The sequence below is a fragment of the Accipiter gentilis genome, chromosome 6 (genome assembly GCF_929443795.1).
Source record: "Accipiter gentilis chromosome 6, bAccGen1.1, whole genome shotgun sequence".
In the NCBI taxonomy this organism is placed as follows: Eukaryota; Metazoa; Chordata; class Aves; order Accipitriformes; family Accipitridae; genus Astur; species Astur gentilis.
In genome coordinates, this window is record NC_064885.1 from 29,577,791 (window position 1) to 29,600,673 (window position 22,883).

A 22,883-nucleotide genomic window follows, 5' to 3' on the forward strand; every position below is an offset into this window, starting at 1 on the left:
CTATTCTGACTATAACTGTATTATTTGGGAAGATATCACAGACCCTACACCAACTGCAAGGTGAATTGTTGATACTCAGCACCGTTCATGACTAGGAAGGCTCTTTGTAGGACTGCAGGCAACAAAACACACAGTTATAAATACAGTTGAGGGGTAGATCACAGCACCCAGCAGCTCCAACAGTGTTAGGGTTATCCCAGTTAACTTAAAACTGTGACTCCAAGGCAGAATATGGCACACATTTAGTAGCTCTGACATTCACAAAGTCAAATCCCAGCAAGGCAGTGATATGCAGCTTTTCTGTGCCTTCTCCATGGAAGGCACTCACTAGCACCTCTGGACAAATTACAGATGCAGAGAAGAAGAGCAATTAAACGTGACATATCATCCATGCAGCTTGGAACATACAACAAAAAATATATGGGAGAAATTTAAGCAGAAAAGGACATTCTGCTAGCAGGTAAGCTGTTAGGGCAGAGACACTGAAAGAAAACACGGAGAGGAAGCAAAGGTTCAGCAACAAGTCACAATGCTTCAAATTTCAGCATTGTTTTCAAAAAAAAAAGAAAATCCACATGAAAAACTGATTGATAATATATTTTCAAAGATGCCATCACAGTTATTCGGAACCAATTCCTCAGTTATGAAATACATCTTACACGGAACCAGGAGAGGCAAAAGAAAAGATATAAAAACATCTTATATAGATGATGGAGGTACATTTTGACATTTGTAAAAGGTGGGGTTTTTCAACAATTCTAAAGAAAATCTCCAGCGTTCCCCAAACTGAATCTTTTTCTTGCTTTCTAAACCCAAATCGATCTGTAAAGGAACAGTAAATATTTTACCACTGTTAAAATATAAACAGAATCCACCTCTCAAACAATCTTGTGGGTTTGATTTTTCTTTATTTGCACAGTTTAAGCTGAATCATCTCTGTGAACACCATAAGCCTATACAGCAATTTTGTAGCATATAAGAATATTTTTAACTGTCATCATGTTTATGAAGAAAAAAAAGCCATGAAAAAACCAGGGGAGTAACTCTGCAGCTCTGACATACCTGCAAATTTTGTCAAGAATGGAAGAGTACCAAAGAAACACCAGCAATGTGCACTCACAGCAAGGAAGGCCGGCGGTGTCCTGGGCTGCATTAGGCAGAGTGGTGCCAGCGGAACAAGTGATGTGATCCTTCCCCTCCACTCAGCCCTGGTGAGGCCAAATCTGGAGTGCTGGGTCCAGTGCTGGGCTTCCCGGTACAAGAGAGAGGGACACACTGGAGTGAGTTCAACGAAGGGCCATAAAGATGATTGAGGGACTGGAGCATCCATCATACAAGGAGAGGCTGAGAGAGCTGGGACTGTTCACCCTGGAGCAGTGAAGGCTCAGGGGGATCTTCTCTATCTGTATAAAAATACCTGATGTGAGGGTGTAAAGAAGAGAGAGCCAGGCTCTTCTCAGTGGTGCTCAGTGACAGGTCAAGAGGTAATGAGCACAAATTAAAGAACACGAAAACTCCACGTGAATGCAAGAAAAGACTTTTTTATTGTGCAGGTGCCCAGACACTGGAACAGGTGGCCCAGGGATGTTGTGGAGTCTCCATCCTTGGAGATGTTCGAAACTTGACTGGAAACGGCCCTGGGCAACCTGCCTTAGGTGACCCTGCTTTGAGCAGGAGGTTGAACTGGATGGTCTTGAGCGGTCCCATCCAACCTCAACTGTTCTGTGATCCTGTGAAATTATTCTCTGCCTGATGCAGGTCAGCCAAGGACTGAGATGAACAATTCCAGCTTTTCCTATTTGATTTATACTGCTCCTTTAATCAGACAAATGGAAAAGGAGCATTCTGTTTTCTTGGTTAAGAATCACATCAAAAAGCTGCCATCTTTCTCTTATTAAGCTATTGTTTAGCTAAATACATCCAAACAGTCAATTCATTTCAGTGTTCCAAAACTCAAAAGGGATTAGGAACTGATGAAGTGTTCTAAAGACAATGTACTGTCCACGTGCCAGGTCTCACAGGAGTGATACTGGAGATACCAGACCACTCACAGAGGAAATGTCCCTTCAGTACAGGTCACAGCTGCAAAGGCCCAACAAAGGCAGCACTTAGAAATACTTGATTCTTTAACATATAAAGCAGGTAACTCACATGCAAAAATAAATGAAGTACAGTAAGTCCTGACAGTTGTGTGACAGTTAAACACGTGTTTCTGGGGAAGATATTTCCAAGTTTGCTGAAAGTTCTCAAGCAGCTGCTGACACATAGTGGTAATTCAGAGAAGGAAGCTTTTGTTCTTAATGATCCAGACTCAACTGCCTCAAAAACTGTGCTAGAAATTAAACCTATGCTTACAATGCAGCGTGTTCTGAACTCTGCTTTGCTGACATACGGCCTCAGCATGCTTCCTGTCACTTTGAATTTTTCCAAGGACAGATGTGGGCTAGGCATTGAAGCAGGTTGCCTCTGTGCTTCTCGCTGCACTCAGAACAGCTGCATTACAGCTGCACCCAGTCTTTTACCACAAGAGAAGAGGAAACAGCCGAATGCCACTTTCGAGAATGAGATTGCATCCCTGTCCTTTACAGGACGGATGCTAGGCTACTTGCAGTAAACTCTGGAACCACAGAAAACAGGGAATTTGCTATCAATAAATGGATATGTACATCTTAGCCATGAAATAGGAAAATACTGCAAAACATCTAAAACTTTTTCTTCAAATCTTTTTAAACAAAGGAGCCCAGTTGCTTGGAAAACACTGAAGTGTTTTCTTCCTGCATTTAACAGAAGACCTAAGATGCTTAGCTCTGAAGCTCTTCAAGGAAAATATGAATCACATTGCTTTAATATAAAACCAACCCCCAATTTCCTGGCTTCATGCCAAAACCCCAATTATTCATATTTCTCTTTAACACAGTGATACATTAGGCCATAAGAACCTGCATAAAGACTGTAATGAAGAAAAAAGGAACACAGTTCAGGAGTAATGGCTGTCATCCCTGCAGATCCCTGTGCTGCTGCTGACACGAGAGAGTGAGGCCACCGAGTACGTACAACTCGGTGTCACAACGATCAACTAGTTCATGTCCAGAGCTCAGAGCGCCTCTGTCCCTACCAGAGTTAGTCCATAATCTAATCAGCCTGCTACAAAATCAAGAGATGCTAGTAAATTTTAAAAATTACAAACAGAACTCAAAAGACAAATATGCTGTGACATCATTGTTGACATGTATGTTGCATCATCGTCACTCATCAGCGTGGTCCCTTTTCCATCGTTGCCAAGGTGCAACATTCTCAGATTATGAAACTGTAAATGCAGTAGTAGGTGCAAAAAGCCTGCTTTTCACTGATATTTTCATGTCCCTGTTCATAGGATGTGCATGCATAAAGATAATAACCTCACACACATGAAGGTTTAGGAGTTCAAGTGTTCAGCACACTTAGCAGAAATATGCTAATGTCCAGGTTTATAGTACATTCAAATCCAGAAACTGAGGTCCTTTTATCTTAACAAAATATCCCTCGCCTACGACAGCGGATACTCTGTTCACCCATTCTCTTCCTAGGTCTATGCACAGTAATGCCACCAAGGTCTGTGAATTCAGTCTTCATCCACCCTGAAGTAAACGAAAGGAAAAGCAGGTCCTCCTTGTGGTATATTCAATGAGTTCAGGCCTATTGAAATCAACAGTTATTTCACTCAAAAACTAAACTGTGAATACTGCGAAAAACTCTGGAATTTCACTGAGGGTTTTTTATGTTATTTTTCACATAGCTTCTATTAATTCTTCAATGATTTTTTAAATGTGCCCAGAAATCGAATGAATAAAGGGTTCAAAAGGGAATGTTCATTTTATACAGACTTTCAGAAAACTATTCTTACATTTTTCTCCACAAATGGAAACACTGTTCATGACCTGAAGGCTTTCTTTAAGGATCATAAATAGAACATTTCCTATTCGAATGGAACTAGAATTCCTAATGACACAATGGTGTTTTATACTTTCCCTCTTTCGACATGTATCTTTGAATCACTTCTGAAAAGCAACAATATAATCCTTATAAATGTGGAATATCTTTCCTCCATTTAAAAGGAAGGCTGAATAGAAAATGATGCTTTATTTCTAGCTTTTGTCACCACTTTGCAGTTTCAGTCTCGCACGTCTCTAATGTAAGTTATACTGTCACTGACAGCAGTTGTGGCAATAACACGTTCAGCAATAAAAAAATGCTTAGAAATAATGAATTATTTTTAAAGGCTCTTAACACAAAATGAATTTGTATTATACACTTTCTCAACTAGAAAATCCATTACACCTCAGAACTTAAAAAATAAAAGAAATTAAAACTTGCATTTTAAAAGCCCTCACTATACTTACAATAGATTTTGTTCAGGTACCTGTTTATTTTGGAAATCATGAAGAAGCTAATTTCCTAGGATTGTAATGATATGCAGCTGAGAGAGAACTTCATTGTTAAATTGCATAGCCCAGTATAAACGTCTGGCTAACAGTGAAAAAGTAATTATTGGGAGGCAATTCTACATTTTATGTGCACTAAAATATCCACTTCAAATTTATAAAAACCTAAAATATCAAAAACTGAAATAAAGATTCCAGTACCTTCAGTTGTACCTGTATACCCATAAAACATAGTAAATTTTGCTAGACTTAACAGCTGTATTGAAACTCTCTTCCTGAACAAAGTAAGCGTCTGCCATAACCATTAAAAAAGGAAAATCAGGAGCTTTGTTACAGTGCCACACATGCAGAGAAAAGCACCCTGACCCTCTACACAGAAGGCAGTCCCAGTATGGCTGTCTGTATGCTCTGAAGCCTTTACCAGATACGACACCGATCATCCTTCAATGGGTGGGATAGACATGTCCTTCTGCAAATATCCAGTGAAAACGCACTCTCTCCAGTGCTGCCCATCAAACTCTACAGTCTGAAAGTCCATCACAATCCTGAGCACCTTAAAGCTTTGGTACTTCAAGCATCAGCTTTGTATGATATGATTTCTCCCCTCTCAGGACAGCTCGGGGCCTGGGAATAGTTAATTACCTCAAGCTTTGTGTGAAGTTGCAGCCCTGGCTCATTCTTACCTATAAAGAGGTTAAAATTATTTAGTTCTCAGTTCTATTCATCTCCATATTGACAACAACAAATGTGTTGTGCCTGCTGAGGCGTGCACTGCTCACGGAGTACTTCAGCCTGTAAAGTACTCAACCGGGAAGACAATTCACAGAGCACAATGAGAAACAGCACCGCTTGTTCACGTACATCAAAGTGATTTTGTTTTCTAATAGGGAATGAATCAATCATAACAAATTCAGTCTCACGCCAGTTTTAGTTCAATTAAATATCTTTAGGGGAAAAAACATGATCAAACACAGAATGAACACTGTATCCAGGGACTGTTGATGGACACCATGTATTTATTCAGGCTACTGGGCCTCTTTTAATGTTTTCTTACCTTTGCCTTGGTAACCATTTTGTGTCTAGAATCCAAATTATTGGATTAGTACAAATCAGCTGGAATCTTCCCTCACTTTTCATATCCTGCCAGTTTTCTGCGTTCTTCTGAAGCAAGGTCGTTCTCTTTCAAAATCTGTAGACCAAGTAATATTTTTTGGTTCTCATGGCCTTGGATTCTGACAAAAACACTGTCCTGTGACTGATTTTGGACAACTACCCTGAAGGATTTTGAAACTCTCCTACCAAAAAGCTGTGGTTACGTTTTGTGATGCTGTTTTGCTCAGCTTCCCTGACTCAGTTGGAGATACAACTCAGGAGTCAATACTGCTCCCACATGACCTTTCAAGAATTCTCCTGGCATGTTAGCATGTTACATATTTAGTTTATGGAGAGATAAGTTAGATAAAGATCATTAAAGCACATTCAGTACTTTAGCACTATGCACACAGATCTCACTGAGCTCAACGGGAGATAAAATTAAGTTTCTGACAGGACTGCACTCTATAAAACAATTCATGAAAAAGTCCACTATGACTCAAGGTGTGTGTGTGTGTGAGATCTGAGTAACTTACAAATTCTCTGCCGAGTTTCCCTCTGGCAAGCTTAGACAATGCCAAACACCTTTTCCTTAGAGTTGTGCAGGATAGAACATTGCAAGGCTGCTGCTTGAAGGCTTTTTCAAGCTACTGTGTAGATTTCAAAGAGGGAATTCAGCTGGGAATTGAAAAGCAGAAGCAGAAGTGCAGAGACCTTGGGACAATCCTGGATTTAAGGGCAAAAAGTCCTTTCCAGTTCCTGGAAACACATTCCTCCTCTTACTGGAGTAAATTCAGAGGGGAAAAAAAGAAAACCTACAAAAAACAAACCACAAATCCGTCCTTTGCCAGCATGCACAACTGTGGTTACTACATGCAGAAGCTTTCAGTTCTACAGTGCTTAGTGTTACAAAGCATGCCACATCTCAGCAACCTTAAGGCACTTCTACCTCTGCTGCTTCAGGGTATGTTAGAAGATAGTTTAATCAGTCACTAGTCACTTTTGTTTCAAGCAGAATCCTACTGTGAAAGAGTTTCTTCAAGAAATTGAGACACTGCATTAGCTGTATGGTGAAATGAGATGCTTTCAGAACACATCGTTCCAGAACAACTGCTCGATTGCAAGGACTTGCAGAGCACACTCATCTTGAGGCGAGACACGGCTTCTCATGACATCTTGTGGCAGCGTGACAAGCTGACAGGGGTTTTGTTTTCACAAAAAGTAATTTAAGATGTTGCAAAACAGTGATATTACCGAAAACCAAGCATACAAGAAAAAGCACCAATTTATAATCAAATTAAGCCGAGCATACTAGTAACACTTTAAGTCAGAAAAATTCCCCATAAAAATATTTAAAGACACAAAGTATAAAATAATAAGACCATTATTTTAAAGTAATAAAGTCAGAAAACCGAAACAAGTTCAGTTTGAAGCAATTTAAACTGCATGTAAACTACAGATCTAAAGCCAAGTATGTATTACTAATAATATATTCTTATCAGAATCTCCTTTTCAAATTGTGGCTTGCAGGGAGATTGGTACAGAAGGGAAAAGCTTCATTGTCCAGAAGCTTAATTACAAGCTGTCTCAATTAGGCTAATTTATGCTGATATTTATGTTGCATGCAACTGCAGAAGTATCAAAATAGCAAATTTTATTTCCCATTTGTTTTCAAATTGTGTTCTGAGAAAAAAAATCTTTTAATTATACCTGAAATAACACAAATGGTGGTTCAATATTGTCCTAATTGAAAAACATCAGTCCCAGAGGAATCAATAAATGGCCCAACTTGAAAAGGAAATCAGAGGTAGCTCTAATTAAGTAAAATTAAAACGAACAAAATTACTTAAGATATAGTCTTATTTTCAAAAATGTATTTGTTCTCAAGGCACTCAAGAAAGATGTTTTCCCAGTCATTAACTGAGTAATGTTTAATTCACACTATTTTTTTTTGATGGAAGATATTTCAGTTTTTCTCTATGCGACTTGGTGTCTGAAATCCTGACTCAGCCAGCCAGGAACAGTATAGATTACAATACAGCTTCTGGAACAGTAGTAGATTCTCCTGTCAGGGCAGAAGCAACTGGCTTGTCTAGACTTTGTTGGAGAATAACAGAACAAAATACAAGCGGGTTTTGTGTAGTCAGAGATGAGCACTGGAGAACGAAGAGAAAGTTTCTGGGAAGAACATTCAACCAGAACTGCTACTCTTCCTGAACAGTCAAGAAAGGGTTTTCAAAAGCAAATGTTTGCTGTAGCACCTTCAAAGCAATAAAATCCTACACCAGGAATAAATCATATTTGACTTTCAGATGTGAAGGTGTGGGGGGGGAAATCTACATTTCATTCAGGTCATGCACTCTTAGATTACTGCTTCTGCCAAATTTAGCCACAGCACAAAGGTACAATGAACAACTAAGGCCCTCCATTCTGCAGAGGGATTCATGTGAAAAGCCATTCCATGCAGTCCTGTTCCCACTGAGAAGCATGCTCCGGAAATCCAGGTGAAGGTGCTCCTGGGAAGCAAATGAAAGAAGAAAGTTTTAAACACAGTCTTTACTCAACTGCTCCCTAATTGTAAAATGGTACAGCAGTACCATCAGATTAGTGGAATGCTTAAGCAAAGATGCCTGCAACTGCTTTGGATGGTATTAATGTGAAGCAAATAACATCAGTCCTGCATGGAGATGATTCATTCCACTAGATGCCTACTTTGTTCTTAAGATACTTATGATTATTTTGTAAAAGTGATTTGAAAGATCTGATCTATATCCTGCAAGCACTGCTTATCTTTCCAAACCACGTGTGAGAAGTACACTTGTGTGTGTTCCTTACACTCACATGTTAATGTGTCATGAAATACATTAGCACGGTTAGGAAAGACAGTCTTGTCAGAGCTAGGATTGAGGAAACCGAGAAGCTCAACTCCTCATCCACCACAGGCTTGTCACACACAGCATAAGCCCCCTTATGCCTCAGATCAAAAATTTGTAAGATAAAAAAGGGCACTTTCCCACAGAGATACTCTGAAGCAATACACATTAAAGTCTGCAAAGTGCCTGAAGGACTCCTGTAAGTCCACAGAATCAAATTAGACATTTAAGACCCTGCCTACTGTCTTGTCAAGTTGCACATATTGACTTTGTGTGTAATACAGAACTTTATTTCATACCCTGCTAGAGACTGAAACACAGACTTTTGGCACAAGGGGATTTGCTGACACAGTTACACAAAATATCATTAACGGGAGGTTGTGAAGCATGGATTAGGCATCTAAGGGTCAAGCCCTCCTTCAATATCACAGGTGTGCTTTTGGCAAAATCTGAAGAGGTTGCTAGGGGCAAGGAAATAAGTCACCACAGACACAGCATATCGCATATCACAGTATCCAGTATAAAAGACAACTAAGCTGTTGCTAAACAGAGAAACAGTGATAGGCTACAAACCCACAAATCCTGATCTTTAATTGCCTGCACTCTGAAAAATGGTCTACAGATGAAAATTCTTTTTTCTGTCCATTTTTACAACATAAGCCAAAGCAAAATCTTGAGACAATACAACATGCACCATGCTGCACAAAACAGCTTTCAGCAACCATCTTCGCCGTCCGAATACAAAAGCATACTAATTTTGTAGTCACTAGAGGGAGCCATCTGGCATTTTACTCGTGCTGCTCCTGAAGTGTTTAAAACTCAAACTTCATGGCTCTGCTAAAAGGAAAAACTATTTGTGTCAGATCTAAACATACTAACTAGTAAGTGTTGCAAAGAAGAGTTTGGCTACCTATTTATCCTATTTATCTTTTTTTTTTTTTCCTTTTTTTTTCTGCAAGTAACCCTAATAGCCAGTCAAGTAACCTTCAGGTAAAAGCTCAAATAATCTTAGAGAATATTACCTCACTGAAGTCAAGCACATCTTTGCCTTTAAAAGCAGGCTAGGAAGCAAAGTGGCAGGAAGTTACTCTTCATGAACCGTGGAACCCTGACACAAGAATGGATTTCTCCTGCTCTCAGAAAGCAGTTTCTGAAGGTCGGCAAACTTTCTTCTTCATGTAATTCTGTCTTCAACTGACACAGATGTAATATACCCTTTCTACCTTTGTGGTGCAGCCGTTGGGTGAGGTTATAGTCTTAACACACAAATACTATATTTTTTTTATGGATTCTCCAGGCCTAGATCATTTGCCCAGAAATAAGAATGGAACATAGAAGACTACTCAATCCTGATCTACAATGTATTACAGAAAATAAAATGTAACTGTGAAGCATTAAGAAAGTAGGACCTGTAGAAGACCTCTCTGGACCAAGCTTAGAGTAAATTATATACGTAGGTGATAGTGAGACTTTCGTGATCTATTTTTCTCACTTTTGTGATCAATTTTTCTCCTAAATTCTGTTTTCTAGAATAGATCATGACTAGTTATGTCTATAATAGGACACTATACCGGGAACTTCAATTGCCTGAAGTGCATAGTCCTAACTTTGTGTGTACATACCCCTTATGGGCTGTACAAGGCTCTGGAACATGCAAGATCATGACCAATTTGCTTAACTTAAACTTCTGTGGCGTCTCCTTGTGCAGTGCTGATGGCTATGTCTGGAGGTGGCAGAAAGAAGTAAGCTTTCTTAATTTCCACAGTTCAATCAGTTTAAGGTCTGAAAATGAGCCTCGAAGGAGCGTTATGCTAGAAGCCTTTTACCTCAGCATACAAATCATAAATTCTTAAAAATTGAGTAGATGGCCCCCCAAAAAAGAAACTGTCCCTTTCCTTTACTATGGCTTCTCATCCAGTCTGGAAACAGCACATTTTCAAGAAAGAAGCAAGTCCTATATTCAGTTTGCACCATTACTGAAACCTTAGCATACAAACACAGCCAACCTTGAATAACCTTCCTCTGTCTACATGAGACAGAAAAAGAGATGAAGCAGTCATGGAGATAACACCTGGCAGTCGCAATCTGGGACTCAACACTGGTCTTAGCCAGACAAGAGCACGGAGGCCTCCCCCCCAAGCCATGAGAAACATTTACACCATCTAGTTATCCCAAAAGGGAGAGTAGAGGAGTTGTGTGCATTACTGCAGAGCAGGTCTGAGTATATCCAATCCCTTGTACAAAAGTTTATTTAGATAAGAACAGGCAGAAAACATATGAAAGGAGACAACTAATAAATGAGGCCATTACTTCCCAAACATGGTAGACGTTTTGAAGCCCAGGACGCTTCTCTCTGCAGACTTCACCAATTTTTTGGTATTTCACCTGTGGTTATATCAGGCCCTACACTTACTTGAAAGTACTAAATATACTCAGCTAGAAGCAGAAATCCCAGAGACTGCAAGGAAAAACGCCCATCCTAATTCTTCTTTATATGCTGTAGCACAAGGTACAATTTGTGCTTTAGAAACAAAAATAGACAAGTTTATTAGATGTTCAGTCCCTGTGGACTGCTTTCCTTTGACTAGTATTGCCTTTGACTCTATAGATGAAAGCCTTTGTACAAACCACATTGATTTTAGTAGAGTTCTTCATTAATTTTTACCTTCACAAGAAGCCTAATCTGACAAGATACGGAAGATGAAGTGCTGGATATTAGCTTAAATACTTCAATCATTTTATCTTTCAGAATCGCCACTGTAGAAAGAACCGTTACATTAACACCAATGGTAGTTGCACTAGCACCAACCTGAGCAGGAACTTTGCTGCTGTGTAGGGTAGTAAGTAACCTGACTAACATATAGACCACCTTGAAACTAGCCTGCAAGGGCACATAGGTAACAGGGATTATTTTGTCAGGCATTGAAAATGAAGGCCCTTAATGCTCCAATTTACACTCTATGGATTTTACACTGTAATACAAAGACCAAAATGCTGTGAATACACATGCTATTTGCAGGTATTGGTGCCAAAGAGAGGCAAGTAAATCAACCCACCATGAGCCTGCTTGAGAGTCTGAGGGAGAGACTGAAGCCCTCAGTACCTTAATTTGCAACAGCCCTCTCTTCCATCAAGGCATATCTAAGATTCCACTCATATTCTTAGCTGCGGTATTTCTTTATGGATACAATTCCATACAAGTACCTAATTACGATGAACAAATATTTAGAAAAGCCAATATAAAGCTCTATGAAAGTGTATATGATCATAATGAACTAGCATGTCAAAATATCACAGGAGATCCTATACTTCCAAGAGAATCTATCTGCAATGAACCGGCATGTAAGAAAGCTAAAGAATGCACCCCCCTCCCAGTGAAGTTTTAAAGACTTAATTCAGTTACTTTTGTTAAGCACTAGCTTAAGCAGAGCCATGTCTGATTTCAACTAGGGAAGGCAAAAAAAATCAAGCCATGTTCAATCAATTTCCTCTATATGTGCTTTTGAGGTACTAAGACTTCACATGATGATATATCATGTGCTTTTAAATCCCATTTTGATTGAAATGTCTCTCAAAATAGAAAATCTTACTTTAAAACAAAATCTTTCCATACACATTGCACATATGCAGCAAAAGACAGTGATGGTTTTGAGGGCAAATCTTATAATCACCTCCATCTCATTTGAGAATGACTGTCCTGCAGCACTTAGGATAAAAAATAATCTTAAACCTCATCTTCATAAGGAAGCGCACCCTGAAAACTACTTGTTACACACCAAGGACTTTCACGTCCACTTCAATATCATTAACTTCTGTTCTGTAATCCAAAAAGTACCAGAATGAAGACCATTAACCAGACATCTTTCAGCATCCAGTTAGGACGTGAACAAGACTGAAAAGCCAGTCAAAGGGCAGGAATATTCACTCTCTCCATCTTCAAAGACACTAGAATAAATGATGTGGACAAGAGTCTGAATGTAGCTTCTTTCTCTCACTGATTCTGTTAAAAAAAGTAACAATCCATTTTAATGTTGCAGCTTTATTTGAAAGTGACTTAAGTTTTGGTAACATAATTTTTTAATACAAAATTGATACAATGAAAAATAAGCTTCAGAGGTTTCCTAGAGCAGATTACAGGCTGTAAACTCATAATCAAATGTACTATATAGAAAAAGGTAACTTTGTTCAAAGTCTTGTTTGCAGACCAGCCCCCTTTCTACGTGCCAAGAAAACCCAAAACCTTGCTTCCTAAGTAAGCAAAGTCTCATTGCAGTTGTTCTACCTCACTGTATTTCCAGTTTACAGTAACAGTAGTGACTAACTGTGCACAAGAAACACATCAAGATCTCCAACAATATCTTCAGTGAGTAAAGATCCACTTTTACATACCTGGTATTTTAAAGGTTTTTAAGGAGTCATGGACAACAAGGTATTTGGACAAAACTTTATGAATTGCCATTTCCAAAGAACTCAGAAGTCCATAAAAAAAAAAAAATCCAAAGCCCTCTAACAGTTCCTTTTAATTATTTCATTTCAGCAATTCAGTTTCACAGATCTTGGCATCACTAATAATTTTTATTCCTATGTCTGCAGTACATCAATATCCCATCATATAAACTAGCAGTATTAATAGGATCTAGAGCTGGGGGGGGGGGGGGGGCGGGGGGAAGAAAAAAATAAATCTATATGGTCCTACAGTTATTTTACCATTCTCACCGTGTCCTTAGCAGAAAGTAAGGCTCCTCCCAAAACTTTTTTTATTTTTACCTTTGTCTGTAATCAAGTTTCTCAAATAGAAAATCTATTTTGAGAACAAACTTTCTTATTACACAGTTCCTCAAACGTCCCATTTTGGGGGTAACTGTACAACTTGGCTTCATGCTGTCCTTGTAGGCACAGGAAAGATATTTTTCATCAAATATCAAGGCTGTAGAGAGCTACCAGACAGGAGCAAAATACTACTACTCCAGCTGTGAAAATAGCTGCTACTGTAATTCTTACACTTGCTATTCTCTGTATCCCACAAAGCAAAATGGTTCTGAAACATGCAATGTTGTGTAATCACATTATACTTTGTAGAAGACTGCAAGAGTCTGTTTTCTGCTCTCTGCTAGGCTTGCTTCTCACTTGATGATGCCTGGGCTCATCAATCTGACTTGTTTTATTGTGGCTGTTTGTGCAGGTGTGCTAGGAACAGCATGAATGTAAAAGGATGCTTATCCAGTAACCCCAGAAAATGTGCAAATTTAAGTCTTCCCTAGAAACTGGAAAATTTCCCTAGAAATTCCATTTCCTTTTCAGGCTCTTTGCTTCTTTCTTTCATCTCCGAAACATACACCAATCCTCTATTGCCGCTCTCCACCCTGTGATACCAATGTAAACAAAACCCAGCAACAGAATAATCAAGCTTTGCATGTGAAAAAAAGCACCATACTATCAAACCTTTGCTCCTTTTAGTAGAGTTACAGCAGCATTTAGAGATCAAAGCCTCACGTATACTATTGCTTAAAACCTTGCTCCCAGGTCCTCTGTATTAACGTACTCTGCAATGCTTTGGATCTTGGTATTAAAACAGAAGAGAGACTGAACACACGGTGTGATCACAGGAACAAGGGTAGTAGTTTCTGTGAATTTCTAGCTACACAAATTTGTGTGCAACAGACCTACTTTGTGCCTGGTGACATTTACAATGCAGATTTAGTTCTCCTGTGAGGCTGATGAGTCATTCACTATTCACTGGCATTGAACAGTTTTGCCATAGCCACCTCTTCCAGCATCATAGTCTTGACGATATTCATCTCGGACCTTACAAAGGAGGAAAAAATGGAAGTCCAGTAAAGACAAAGAAAAACAATTTCTCAAAAACTATAATCAAACCGAGTTCACACGCAGATTTTAGCTGGGATAGAGTTAATTTTCTTCACAGTAGCTAGTGTGGGGCTATGTTTTGGATTTGTGCTGAAAACAGTGTTGATAACAGAGGGATGTTTTCGTTATTGCTGAGCAGTGCTCACACAGAGCTGAGGCCTTTTCTGCTTCTCAGCCCACCCCACCAGCGAGCAGGCTGCGGGGCACAAGGAGTTGAGAGGGGACAGCCGGGACAGCTGACCCCGACTGACCAAAGCAATAGTCCAAACCATTGATGTCATGTTCAGCATATAAACCTGGGGGAAGAAGGAAGGGGAGGGACATTCAGAATGATGGCATTTGTCTTCCCAAGTAACCGTTATGGGTGATGGAGCCCCGTAAGCATAACATGTAAGTGGCCACAAGGAGCTGAATAATGAAACAGAAGGCAAAGTGCATCATACAGAAGCCCAGAATACAGCATAAATAAACTTCCTTTTTAATAATGTCCAGGGGGACTCTTTAATCAAGACAGTCAAAGAGTGAGGATGGCTAGCCTCATGCTTCAGCAGTAAAAGCGTGTGCTACCTGCTCCACTTTAGGTAAGCTAAGTGCTGTCCTTTGTGTTTCTTGACAGCCTTGCATTTGCTGGGGTTATTTACAGGCGTTATCTCCCCAAGCAGCCAAGAAGTTTCTCAAAGTACTTTCAGTGAAATATATGAAAAAGTTATTTATTCTTAGTGGATAACACCATCGTTGCTAAGATATCTTACAGACTAACATATAGTGCTATCTTAAACAATAATTCATAAGTTGCTATTTCTGAAGTTGTTCTGAGCGTGTTCATTCAAAAAGCAGTAATTTGGCAAAGTCACCAGTCCCTTAAAACCTATACTGCACAGCAACCTACCTGGCCCCCTGATCTTCCACGACCATACTGTCTACCCTCCTTAAATCCTGCATCCCAGTCTGTCCTTATGATCCTGTCATCAAGTCTGGTTCCATTGATGTATCGCATTGCATTTTCAGCATCTCCTCTTGCGTAATACCTTAGAAATGGGTTAATGAAAAAAAAATGGGCTTCTATTTTCAACACATGGAAAAAAGAACAATATCGAATGGGCTACAAAGCCAAGTATTTGCTGGAATCGGGTTCCTGCTTGGTTATTTTTAAAAGCAACCACTTTCATGAAGCTATGTGGGCTGAGAAAACTGCTAGTGAAATGGAGCAATGTGCAGGAATTCAAGCACAATAAAAATGCATATATTGGATCAAGCTCTTTAACCATCCTCACCCTTAAAAGCATAAAGCTCTGTTACTAAAGAAAGAAGGAGAAGCCCCGTGCATGCTCCATTCATGCTGCAAACTTTCACCATTTCGGTGAGTTCACTGGAACCAGTAACAGAATGATCTTCAAAGAGACTTGCGTGTAGTGAAGTCAACACGCGACAGGGACGCAAGATGCCAACAGAAACCCTATGCGCACGCTTGTACGACAAGAAACACCTCTTTACTTGGGCAGGGAGAATGCGCTCTCACCGCAGAGGCCAACGATCTAACAAGTGCCCGGCTTAAAGCCTCAGCACGAAAGCAACCCCACAACCGCCACTCGACGTGCAGCGTGTGTTAGAATCCTGGAGTCGTTTAGGTTGGAAAAGGCCTTTAAGATCACCGAGTCCAGCCGTCCACCTAGCGCCTCCCTCTCTCGCCCGGGACTCCCACAGGCTCCTTAGCACCGAACGATTTCACCCTCGGCTAATTCTCCCGCGACCCAGAGCCCGCATTTCGGGTCACCCCCGGCCCGCCCAACCGGCCGCCGGCCCAGCGCGGGGCCCGCTCCCCCTGCCCGGGGCCCGCTCCCCCTGCCCGGCTCCGGCGGCCGCGGGGCAGCAGGGCCGGGCCGGCGGAAGGATACTCCACGAAGCAGAAGCCGCAGGCGGTTTTCTTCACTTTGTCCAGCCCCATGATGACCTTCTTGATGTCGCCGCTCTTGCCGAAGAGCTCGTGGATCTGCTCCTCCGTGGTGTAGAAGGAGAGGTTCCCCACGTACAGCGTGCAGCTCTTCCTCAGCAGCCGCTCCTGGTCGTACCGCGTCCCCTGAGCCGCAACGACAGCGTTACCTCACGGCGGGACCGCAAGCGGGCCCGGGCCCGGGCGGACCGCGCGGCGCCGGCGCCGGCCCCCGCCGCCGGCGGCAGTGGCGGCGGCGCCCCGCTCACCCGGAAGTGCTGGTCCCGGTACTGGCTGAGGTCGGCGTAGGAGTCGCTGCGCAGGATGCTCAGCGTCCCCCCCGAGCACATGGCGGCGCGGCACCGAGCGGACCGGAGCGGCTTCCCGCCCCCCTCAGCGGCTTCCCGCCCCCCTCAGCGGCTTCCCGCCCCCCGCAGCGGCTTCCCGCCCCCCGCAGCGCCCTCGCGCAGGCGACCCGGCGCCGCCGGGCGGGCAGCCAATGGCGAGGCGGGCGCCGGCCGCGAGAGCGGGCGGGGCGGCGGAGCGGCTCTCGCGAGAGCGGGCGGGGCGGCTCGGCCCGGCCCTGGCGGGCGCAGGATGGTGCTGCGGCGGGTGCTGTTCGCGCTCCTCAGCGACCCGCGCCTCATCGAGAAGCTGGCCGAGTCGCGGCCCATCCGCGCCGCCGCCCGCCTCACCGCCGCCGCCATCACCCGCGGGCAGCTGGGAGCCCGCCAGGCGGCGCAGGGCCTGGCCCCCCGCCTGATCCGCCTGCGCGACGCCTTCCTCAGGGAGCTCAAGGACGGCGCCCGGGCGCGGGGCTGGCCGTGGCCCCCCGGCCGCGGGCCGGGCCGAGGCGGCCGCCCCGGAGCGGCGCCCTGACCGCCGCGCCGAGCGGGAGGCAGCTGCGGGGCCGCAGCCGGCGCAGGATCCCGCCGGGGAGGAGGAGGGGACCGCGGAGACCACGGCCGCTTCCCCGCGCCAAGCGCAGGAGGACGAGCGCGTCGGAGCCGGCGGGTGAACGGGCCCCGGGGCCGCGGTGACGGGCTCCTGCCGACAGCCGGGCCCCCTCGGCCTCGCCTGAACCGGGCAGGGGGCAGGGGCGTGCTGCGCCAGCCGCGGAGGACCCCAGCGTTACCCCGGCCTGCGCAAGGCCGACCGCCAGCTGCGGACTGAACGCTGCTCTTCCACAGCCTACAGCCGTGAGTGGTTCCTGAGGTCAAGCATGAAAACGTGAAGCGTGCTGCTGATTGGTATGACGGATTTTCATTTCAGAGTCAGTTTACACTTTCCACAGTACTCGGTAACAGGCAGACTCACATTAAACATCGTCCAGAACACGGTCAAGATTGTCACTTTCAGTGCTTGATAAGAAACTTGAAATAAAACAACGTTTCTGACTGGAGTTCCTTTAACAATTTCTGTCTATACAGCAGTAATATTCTACACTCCATACAACTTTGATACAAAAAGAGCTCTAACTGTCGGTGATGACGGTGATGGATAGGATAATCGCCCATTTTACAGGTAGGTAAAAGAGATGCAGTAGCTATCCTAAAAGCACACCTCATGTCTATGGTAGCAAGAAGGGTTTGGGGGAAAGAACTCGCCCATAGAGCCATCCTAAATATAAATACAGTAAAAGGATGTATCCACCATATGGGATGCGCTGGGCTGGTTTAGGTAAGTTGCTGTATCTAACAACAAAGACAAGACTAATATAGTTAACCTTCCTTCGTAGCATGTTTCACTATTTAGTCCAGCTGACTAGATGCTTAGTTAACCGGGGAGGAGGATTTCCTTTCTTTATATCACCCCAGGTGAAAAGAACCTTGCAAATTATCCGAGATACAGTTTCCAGCATTGCTGGTAAAATTAAACCTCCCACCAACAAAGACTTAGGTGTGCATCGATGGAAAAACTGCATCTACGGTGTAAATTATAAAGGTCTAGCTGGCGAGACGAAAGCAGTGCATTTTCAGTCTGAGTCAGTAGTTGTAGTCCAGGTTCTCTTCCTGACTTTATCACAGGGTACCTGTGTACCGGTAGAGAAGTCATCATGCCATGGGAATGGTGCTCCATCACATCACTGAAGAGTTTCAAGATCTACCCCGCTGAGATTGCCAGACACCATAAGTTTCACAAAAATAATTTTCAAAACTTAAGCTGTTTAAGAAAGCTGAAAACAGTAAGCAGGACATGGAGTACCAGCCGTGGCACATGGCTATTGTCACAACATAAAAGAGCAAACCCAAAATTAATTTGGAAAGTACATTTGGTGTCACAACGCTTTAGTAACTACTTCCACTACTTTGTGAGTCATCAGTACAAACATACATGCACCCACCTCTTTCCCCCTACCTCCCCCCCAAGATGTGCACCTTTAATTTACAGGCCTGTCAGTAATGAGGGATGAAGGATGTGGGATGAATGCGCAGGGGAGACAACACAAAATGCTTTACAAGAGAGCAAGAGCTGTGTTCCTTAAAAGTCTAGATCGTAGGTGTAGCTTGGAAGATACAGGCAAGTCCTTCACATGGGGATTTTTCCTAGCTTCCCTTTAAGGTCTGGCAAGAACCTGTATTATTCTCATCTCTGTTCAAAACCTGGCTCATAAGACCTGATGTAAAGGTGTGTGGATGAAGAACTGCCAAAAGCCTTACTACCTCTATGAGCAGAAAGAATTTGTCAGATTTGTTTCATAGAGAGAGGCTTGACCTACAATGCATGTGCCAAACTAGTATATCCCTCCGTGTTGGAATGTTTTGGATCCAGAAGTTCACACAGGCAAAAGCAAAACTTACTAGTTGTGCTACACTATTAAGCATATACATCATTCTCAGCTGAATGGTTATATCTCAGCTCAGGGTTATTTGTATCCTGCTTTAAAATCGGACTGTTCTCTATCAATAGAGAGCCAGGATGTGATCTGTCATTCTCACTAAGCCGATTTAATGGGGAGCAGTTACTGAAAGGGGAGGGGGGTGCAGAGAATGCAGCTCCTCCCTCGGATCCTCATGCGCTCCCCTGCAGCATAACCGTAACCCTGCAGTAAGCCAGTTCGGAGATCCATCTGGTCAAATGCATAAGAAGGATCAAATCCCTCTGAGCTACCTGTTTTCTGTCTGTGCAGCTCCTTGAACCAGCTCACCACAGGGCCTGCTCTGCACCATTGCCACTGTTAGAACCACAACAGAGCAATGAAATCTGCAAGACATGCAGCAGGAGTGCGCTAGGGAAGGACTACCCTGTTTGCAGGAGCTAAACAACAGACAGGCTTAATGCCATCAGAATGCAGCATTCTCAAGCTGCTGTATATAATATGTATGTAGCGTGCCCACAAGAACGGAACTGTGGCAAAAAACACTAAACAGGCAAAGCATGGATTTTAGGATTTAGCACATGTACTTAGGCTGAAGCATCTTCCATGTTCTAAATCAGATTCTGTCAGATCAATGCTGGGGATTTTTCAAGGCGGAACCACCCAAGACAATATTACAGCGCTGGTGCCTATATTGTGACTGCAGTCTGGCTGCATGACTGACAGGGGGGCTCTGAATTTTTAAGAGCATAAAAAAACCCCCAAACCCTATTGAGTCAGACCAGCTTTTGTCTAGTCCTGTAACCTCCAGCAGCTGAGTTAATCCTTATTCTCAGTGAAAAAACACATAATCCAGAAACCCTCTGTCAGAGATCATAGTGACTTTCACAAATAAATCTCATGTGGTAAGAGCTAAGCTTGAATCACAGTTTTGGTGGGTTCTGATTTCCCTCTCTCTCATCAGGAAGACCACAGAAGTTCCTATGAAATACCACAGGGGCCAAGTAACTCAAATCTTAAGCAGGTTCTGTCCAGAACTAGCTATACTGGTGAGTGTAAAGAGCATGAATAAAGGGAATGAAGAGACTCGGGGACTCCCAGTGTCACTAACTGTGCTGAAGGTGGGTCCGTGAAGAGGAAGGTCTCGCAGCACCTTTGGGCAGTGCCCAAGTGAAGTGCAAAACTAAAACATCGTTCTCCTGAAATCTAAAGGTGCTGCTGATCTCTGTCTACCTGGAGAATGTATAGTCCTAACTGACTTCTCCAGTTTCCACTGAATAAAAAGGGTATTTGTGGTGGGTCTTCCATTGATAAGTGTGGAAATATTAAAGTCTCGTTCTTGAACGAGACACCGCATTTTGTAATTGTGGCTCTGACTGTACCAGGGATTATAACAAAAACATGACAGTCATGGCAGGTAAAATTGTTTGCTTGCTGTTCTACGGTTTGGCAGAGGATTTCTTCTTCAGACCCAGCCATATCAATGACTTCTATGTGCGTGTCTCTCTTCTTGATATTAAGCAGAGACCTAGGAGGCATATAGGTGTGAGCAAAGAGTAGAGTATAGTGTCTTGGATGGTTTGAGGACTCCGGAGAATGCATGAGTTGCTCCAAGTGACACAAACATGGTATCAGTCCTCCTTGGTGTAAGCACCCAAACAGCAAAGCCCCGAGAACATTGAAAATAGTAATGACGTGTCTCCACTTCACAGCTCTATTCTGTGACGTGCTGAACAGGACTAATGGCAAGATGAGTGGAATGAGAAACCGAGGTTCTTGGTGACTGAATAGGGAGAGAAATGCCAAAGGAACAAAATAAAACAGCAATAATGTTGGACTGCCCTTGGAATGCACTGATAGCCCAGACGACCCATGGCAAAATGATCTGACCCGAATTAATTGATGGATATATTCCTTCAACGTTTTAATACCAGCACCAATGGCCAGAATATGTAAGACCCCAAAGAGCATTATGCCATTGACTGTAAAATGTGTAACTCGGGGATGACTTCCATGCAGTGCAAGATTATGAGGATTAAGATTATAGCTGAGAAAATTGAAAGGGGTTACTATCATTTTCTCATTTAATTGACTTATTACATCAAATAGGCTGTTCTTTTTAATGCTGTAGAGGTTGTCTAAGTCCATGGAGGTAAAATAGAAGGTATCGGCCGTTACAAAAACAATGGCAGTAAAACATGCACATAGGACAAGCTTTGAAAAGTGGTTTATGACAGTTTTAAAGCTCTTTTGAGAGTCAACAATTAAACCTGCCCAGTAAAGCAGGGGCATTAGAGCAAATGCCAGAAAGGTTGGCCTGTTGAAAAACCCAGCAGTTATTATAATAGCTATGAGAGGGCTGCTTGTAGGCCCCACTAAGCTGCCATCAGACTTTCTTGAGGAAACCAATACCATCAGAAGAGCAAAGAAAAGTCCTTCAAGCGTGTTGGTAAATGTTCTGGTATAAAATACCAGAGTGACATAAGATCCGGCAAGAAGTACCAGTGCTTTCCACGGATCCACTTCCCAGAAAGGGGCTAACCGGTAAACACTATAGTCAAGTATGAAAGAAAAGACTGTAAAGAGAAGGCGAGGTGATACAAGAAGGGTGTAGCTGTTGATGCAACTTGAACATATGTCCAGCTGCTGCAAAGACTTGATCACCCAGTAGGTAACTCCAGATGTCATTAATGGGAAAACAATTGTTCTGCAAGGAGAGCTGGAAAGGAACTCCCAAGGATAATAGACCTGTAGGTTTAAAATATCTCCTATAAAGGAAGAAAGAAAGAAAAAAAAAATACATACATACATAATGTATTTTATTCAGTAATTCAGCATTAGGGATACAACTTAGTGTAAGAGGCATCACCGAGGCAGAGCAGTCCCTAGGCTTTTGAGGCTGTCGTCAACCTTGAAAGTTTCAGGAGTACACCATTAATTTTCACAAAGCTTCAAGGAAAAGAAAAACAAAAAAAAAAAGACAAAAAACCATCTCTATTACGGTGATACGGTTGCAGGCGCCACTTGCCGTGGCCAGCGCAAACACCGCCACCCGCAACTGCGGATCCGCTCCCACCTTGCATGCAAGAATCGCTTTGTAACGAAAAGGGAGCACGAAGCGGGCCTGTGCGAACACCGAACGGCACCGGGCAGCCCGGGAGGAGGAGGAGGAGGGCGGGGGCTGCTCCTCACAGCGACGGCACACGGCAGGCAGGTGCCCGCACGCTGCGCGGCACAGCGCTGCACCCCCCGCGGCAGGGCTGCAAGGGGAAACGCGCCCCCGGGGCCTCTCCCCGCCGGGCGGCCGGGGCCCTCCGCCGCCGCCGCCGCCGCCCGCTGAGGGGCCGCGGCCGGGGCCCAGCGCCCCGCCCCGCCCGGCAGCGCCCGCCGCCTTACCTGCCATCACCTCGGGCGACTGGAAGAACTCGTCGGGGTGCAGGTAGCCGGCCTGCGGCAGCAGGCACCAGCCGGCCCGCAGGGCGGCCAGCAGCGCCCACAGCCCCCTGGCCCGCATACCGCCGCCGCCGCGCAACCGGCGCCCTGCCGGCCCGCCCCGCCCCGCCAGGGGGCGCGCGGCCGGCGGCCCAGGCGCCGCAGCGGGAGCCCGGCGCGCATGCGCAGCGGCCACCGCCCCGCGGGACTGCGCCCGCCGCCGCCGCCGCCGGGCAGCGCGGCGTGAAGTTTAACCCCTCCGTAATCGGCCACGGACGGACCCAGAGACACGGAAAAGCGTCGTCACCGCGGCTGGGTGACACCTGGCCAGCACCTGCGGCTCCGGGGCCGCGGCACCGTGTCCCGGCTCGCTGCTGCCGCCACAGCTCTCGCATCCAAAACGGCGGGCGTTGGAGCGAGGGGCAAACGTTAACCGCCCAGAAAAGCGA

The 22,883-nt window shown here is 44.0% G+C and overlaps 3 protein-coding genes across 6 annotated transcripts; 1 reads left to right on the plus strand and 2 right to left on the minus strand.

The window, feature by feature from the left end:
• Positions 1 to 7,152: 7,152 nt before the first annotated feature.
• NCBP2 (nuclear cap binding protein subunit 2) lies at positions 7,153 to 16,605 on the minus strand. 3 transcript variants are annotated; one of them, XR_007506435.1, is made up of 6 exons: positions 16,454 to 16,605; positions 16,150 to 16,331; positions 15,144 to 15,282; positions 14,054 to 14,191; positions 12,163 to 12,386; positions 7,153 to 8,029 (listed from the first exon to the last, which is right to left on the minus strand). XR_007506435.1 is itself a non-coding variant. In XM_049803838.1 (4 exons), exons 1-4 carry the CDS (start codon positions 16,532 to 16,534, stop codon positions 14,120 to 14,122), a joined length of 474 nt encoding a protein of 157 aa, XP_049659795.1. In that variant the 5' UTR covers positions 16,535 to 16,605; the 3' UTR covers positions 12,397 to 14,119. The 3 variants fall into 3 exon arrangements, 1 of the variants encoding a protein (XP_049659795.1); XR_007506434.1 differs by lacking the exon at positions 12,163 to 12,386; XM_049803838.1 differs by lacking the exons at positions 7,153 to 8,029; positions 12,163 to 12,386 and having other exon boundaries at positions 12,397 to 14,191.
• A 162-nt stretch (positions 16,606 to 16,767) lies between these two features.
• On the plus strand, positions 16,768 to 17,586 carry NCBP2AS2 (NCBP2 antisense 2 (head to head)). Its single transcript, XM_049803839.1, has one exon. The coding sequence runs from the start codon at positions 16,782 to 16,784 to the stop codon at positions 17,061 to 17,063; it is 282 nt and encodes a 93-aa protein (XP_049659796.1). The 5' UTR covers positions 16,768 to 16,781; the 3' UTR covers positions 17,064 to 17,586.
• Positions 17,587 to 18,369: 783 nt separating this feature from the next.
• Positions 18,370 to 22,567, minus strand: PIGZ (phosphatidylinositol glycan anchor biosynthesis class Z). 2 transcript variants are annotated; one of them, XM_049803837.1, is made up of 2 exons: positions 22,399 to 22,567; positions 18,370 to 21,770 (listed from the first exon to the last, which is right to left on the minus strand). In XM_049803837.1, exons 1-2 carry the CDS (start codon positions 22,514 to 22,516, stop codon positions 20,209 to 20,211), a joined length of 1,680 nt encoding a protein of 559 aa, XP_049659794.1. In that variant the 5' UTR covers positions 22,517 to 22,567; the 3' UTR covers positions 18,370 to 20,208. The 2 variants fall into 2 exon arrangements, 1 of the variants encoding a protein (XP_049659794.1); XR_007506433.1 differs by lacking the exon at positions 18,370 to 21,770 and adding an exon at positions 21,810 to 21,951 and having other exon boundaries at positions 22,399 to 22,513.
• Positions 22,568 to 22,883: the final 316 nt, after the last annotated feature.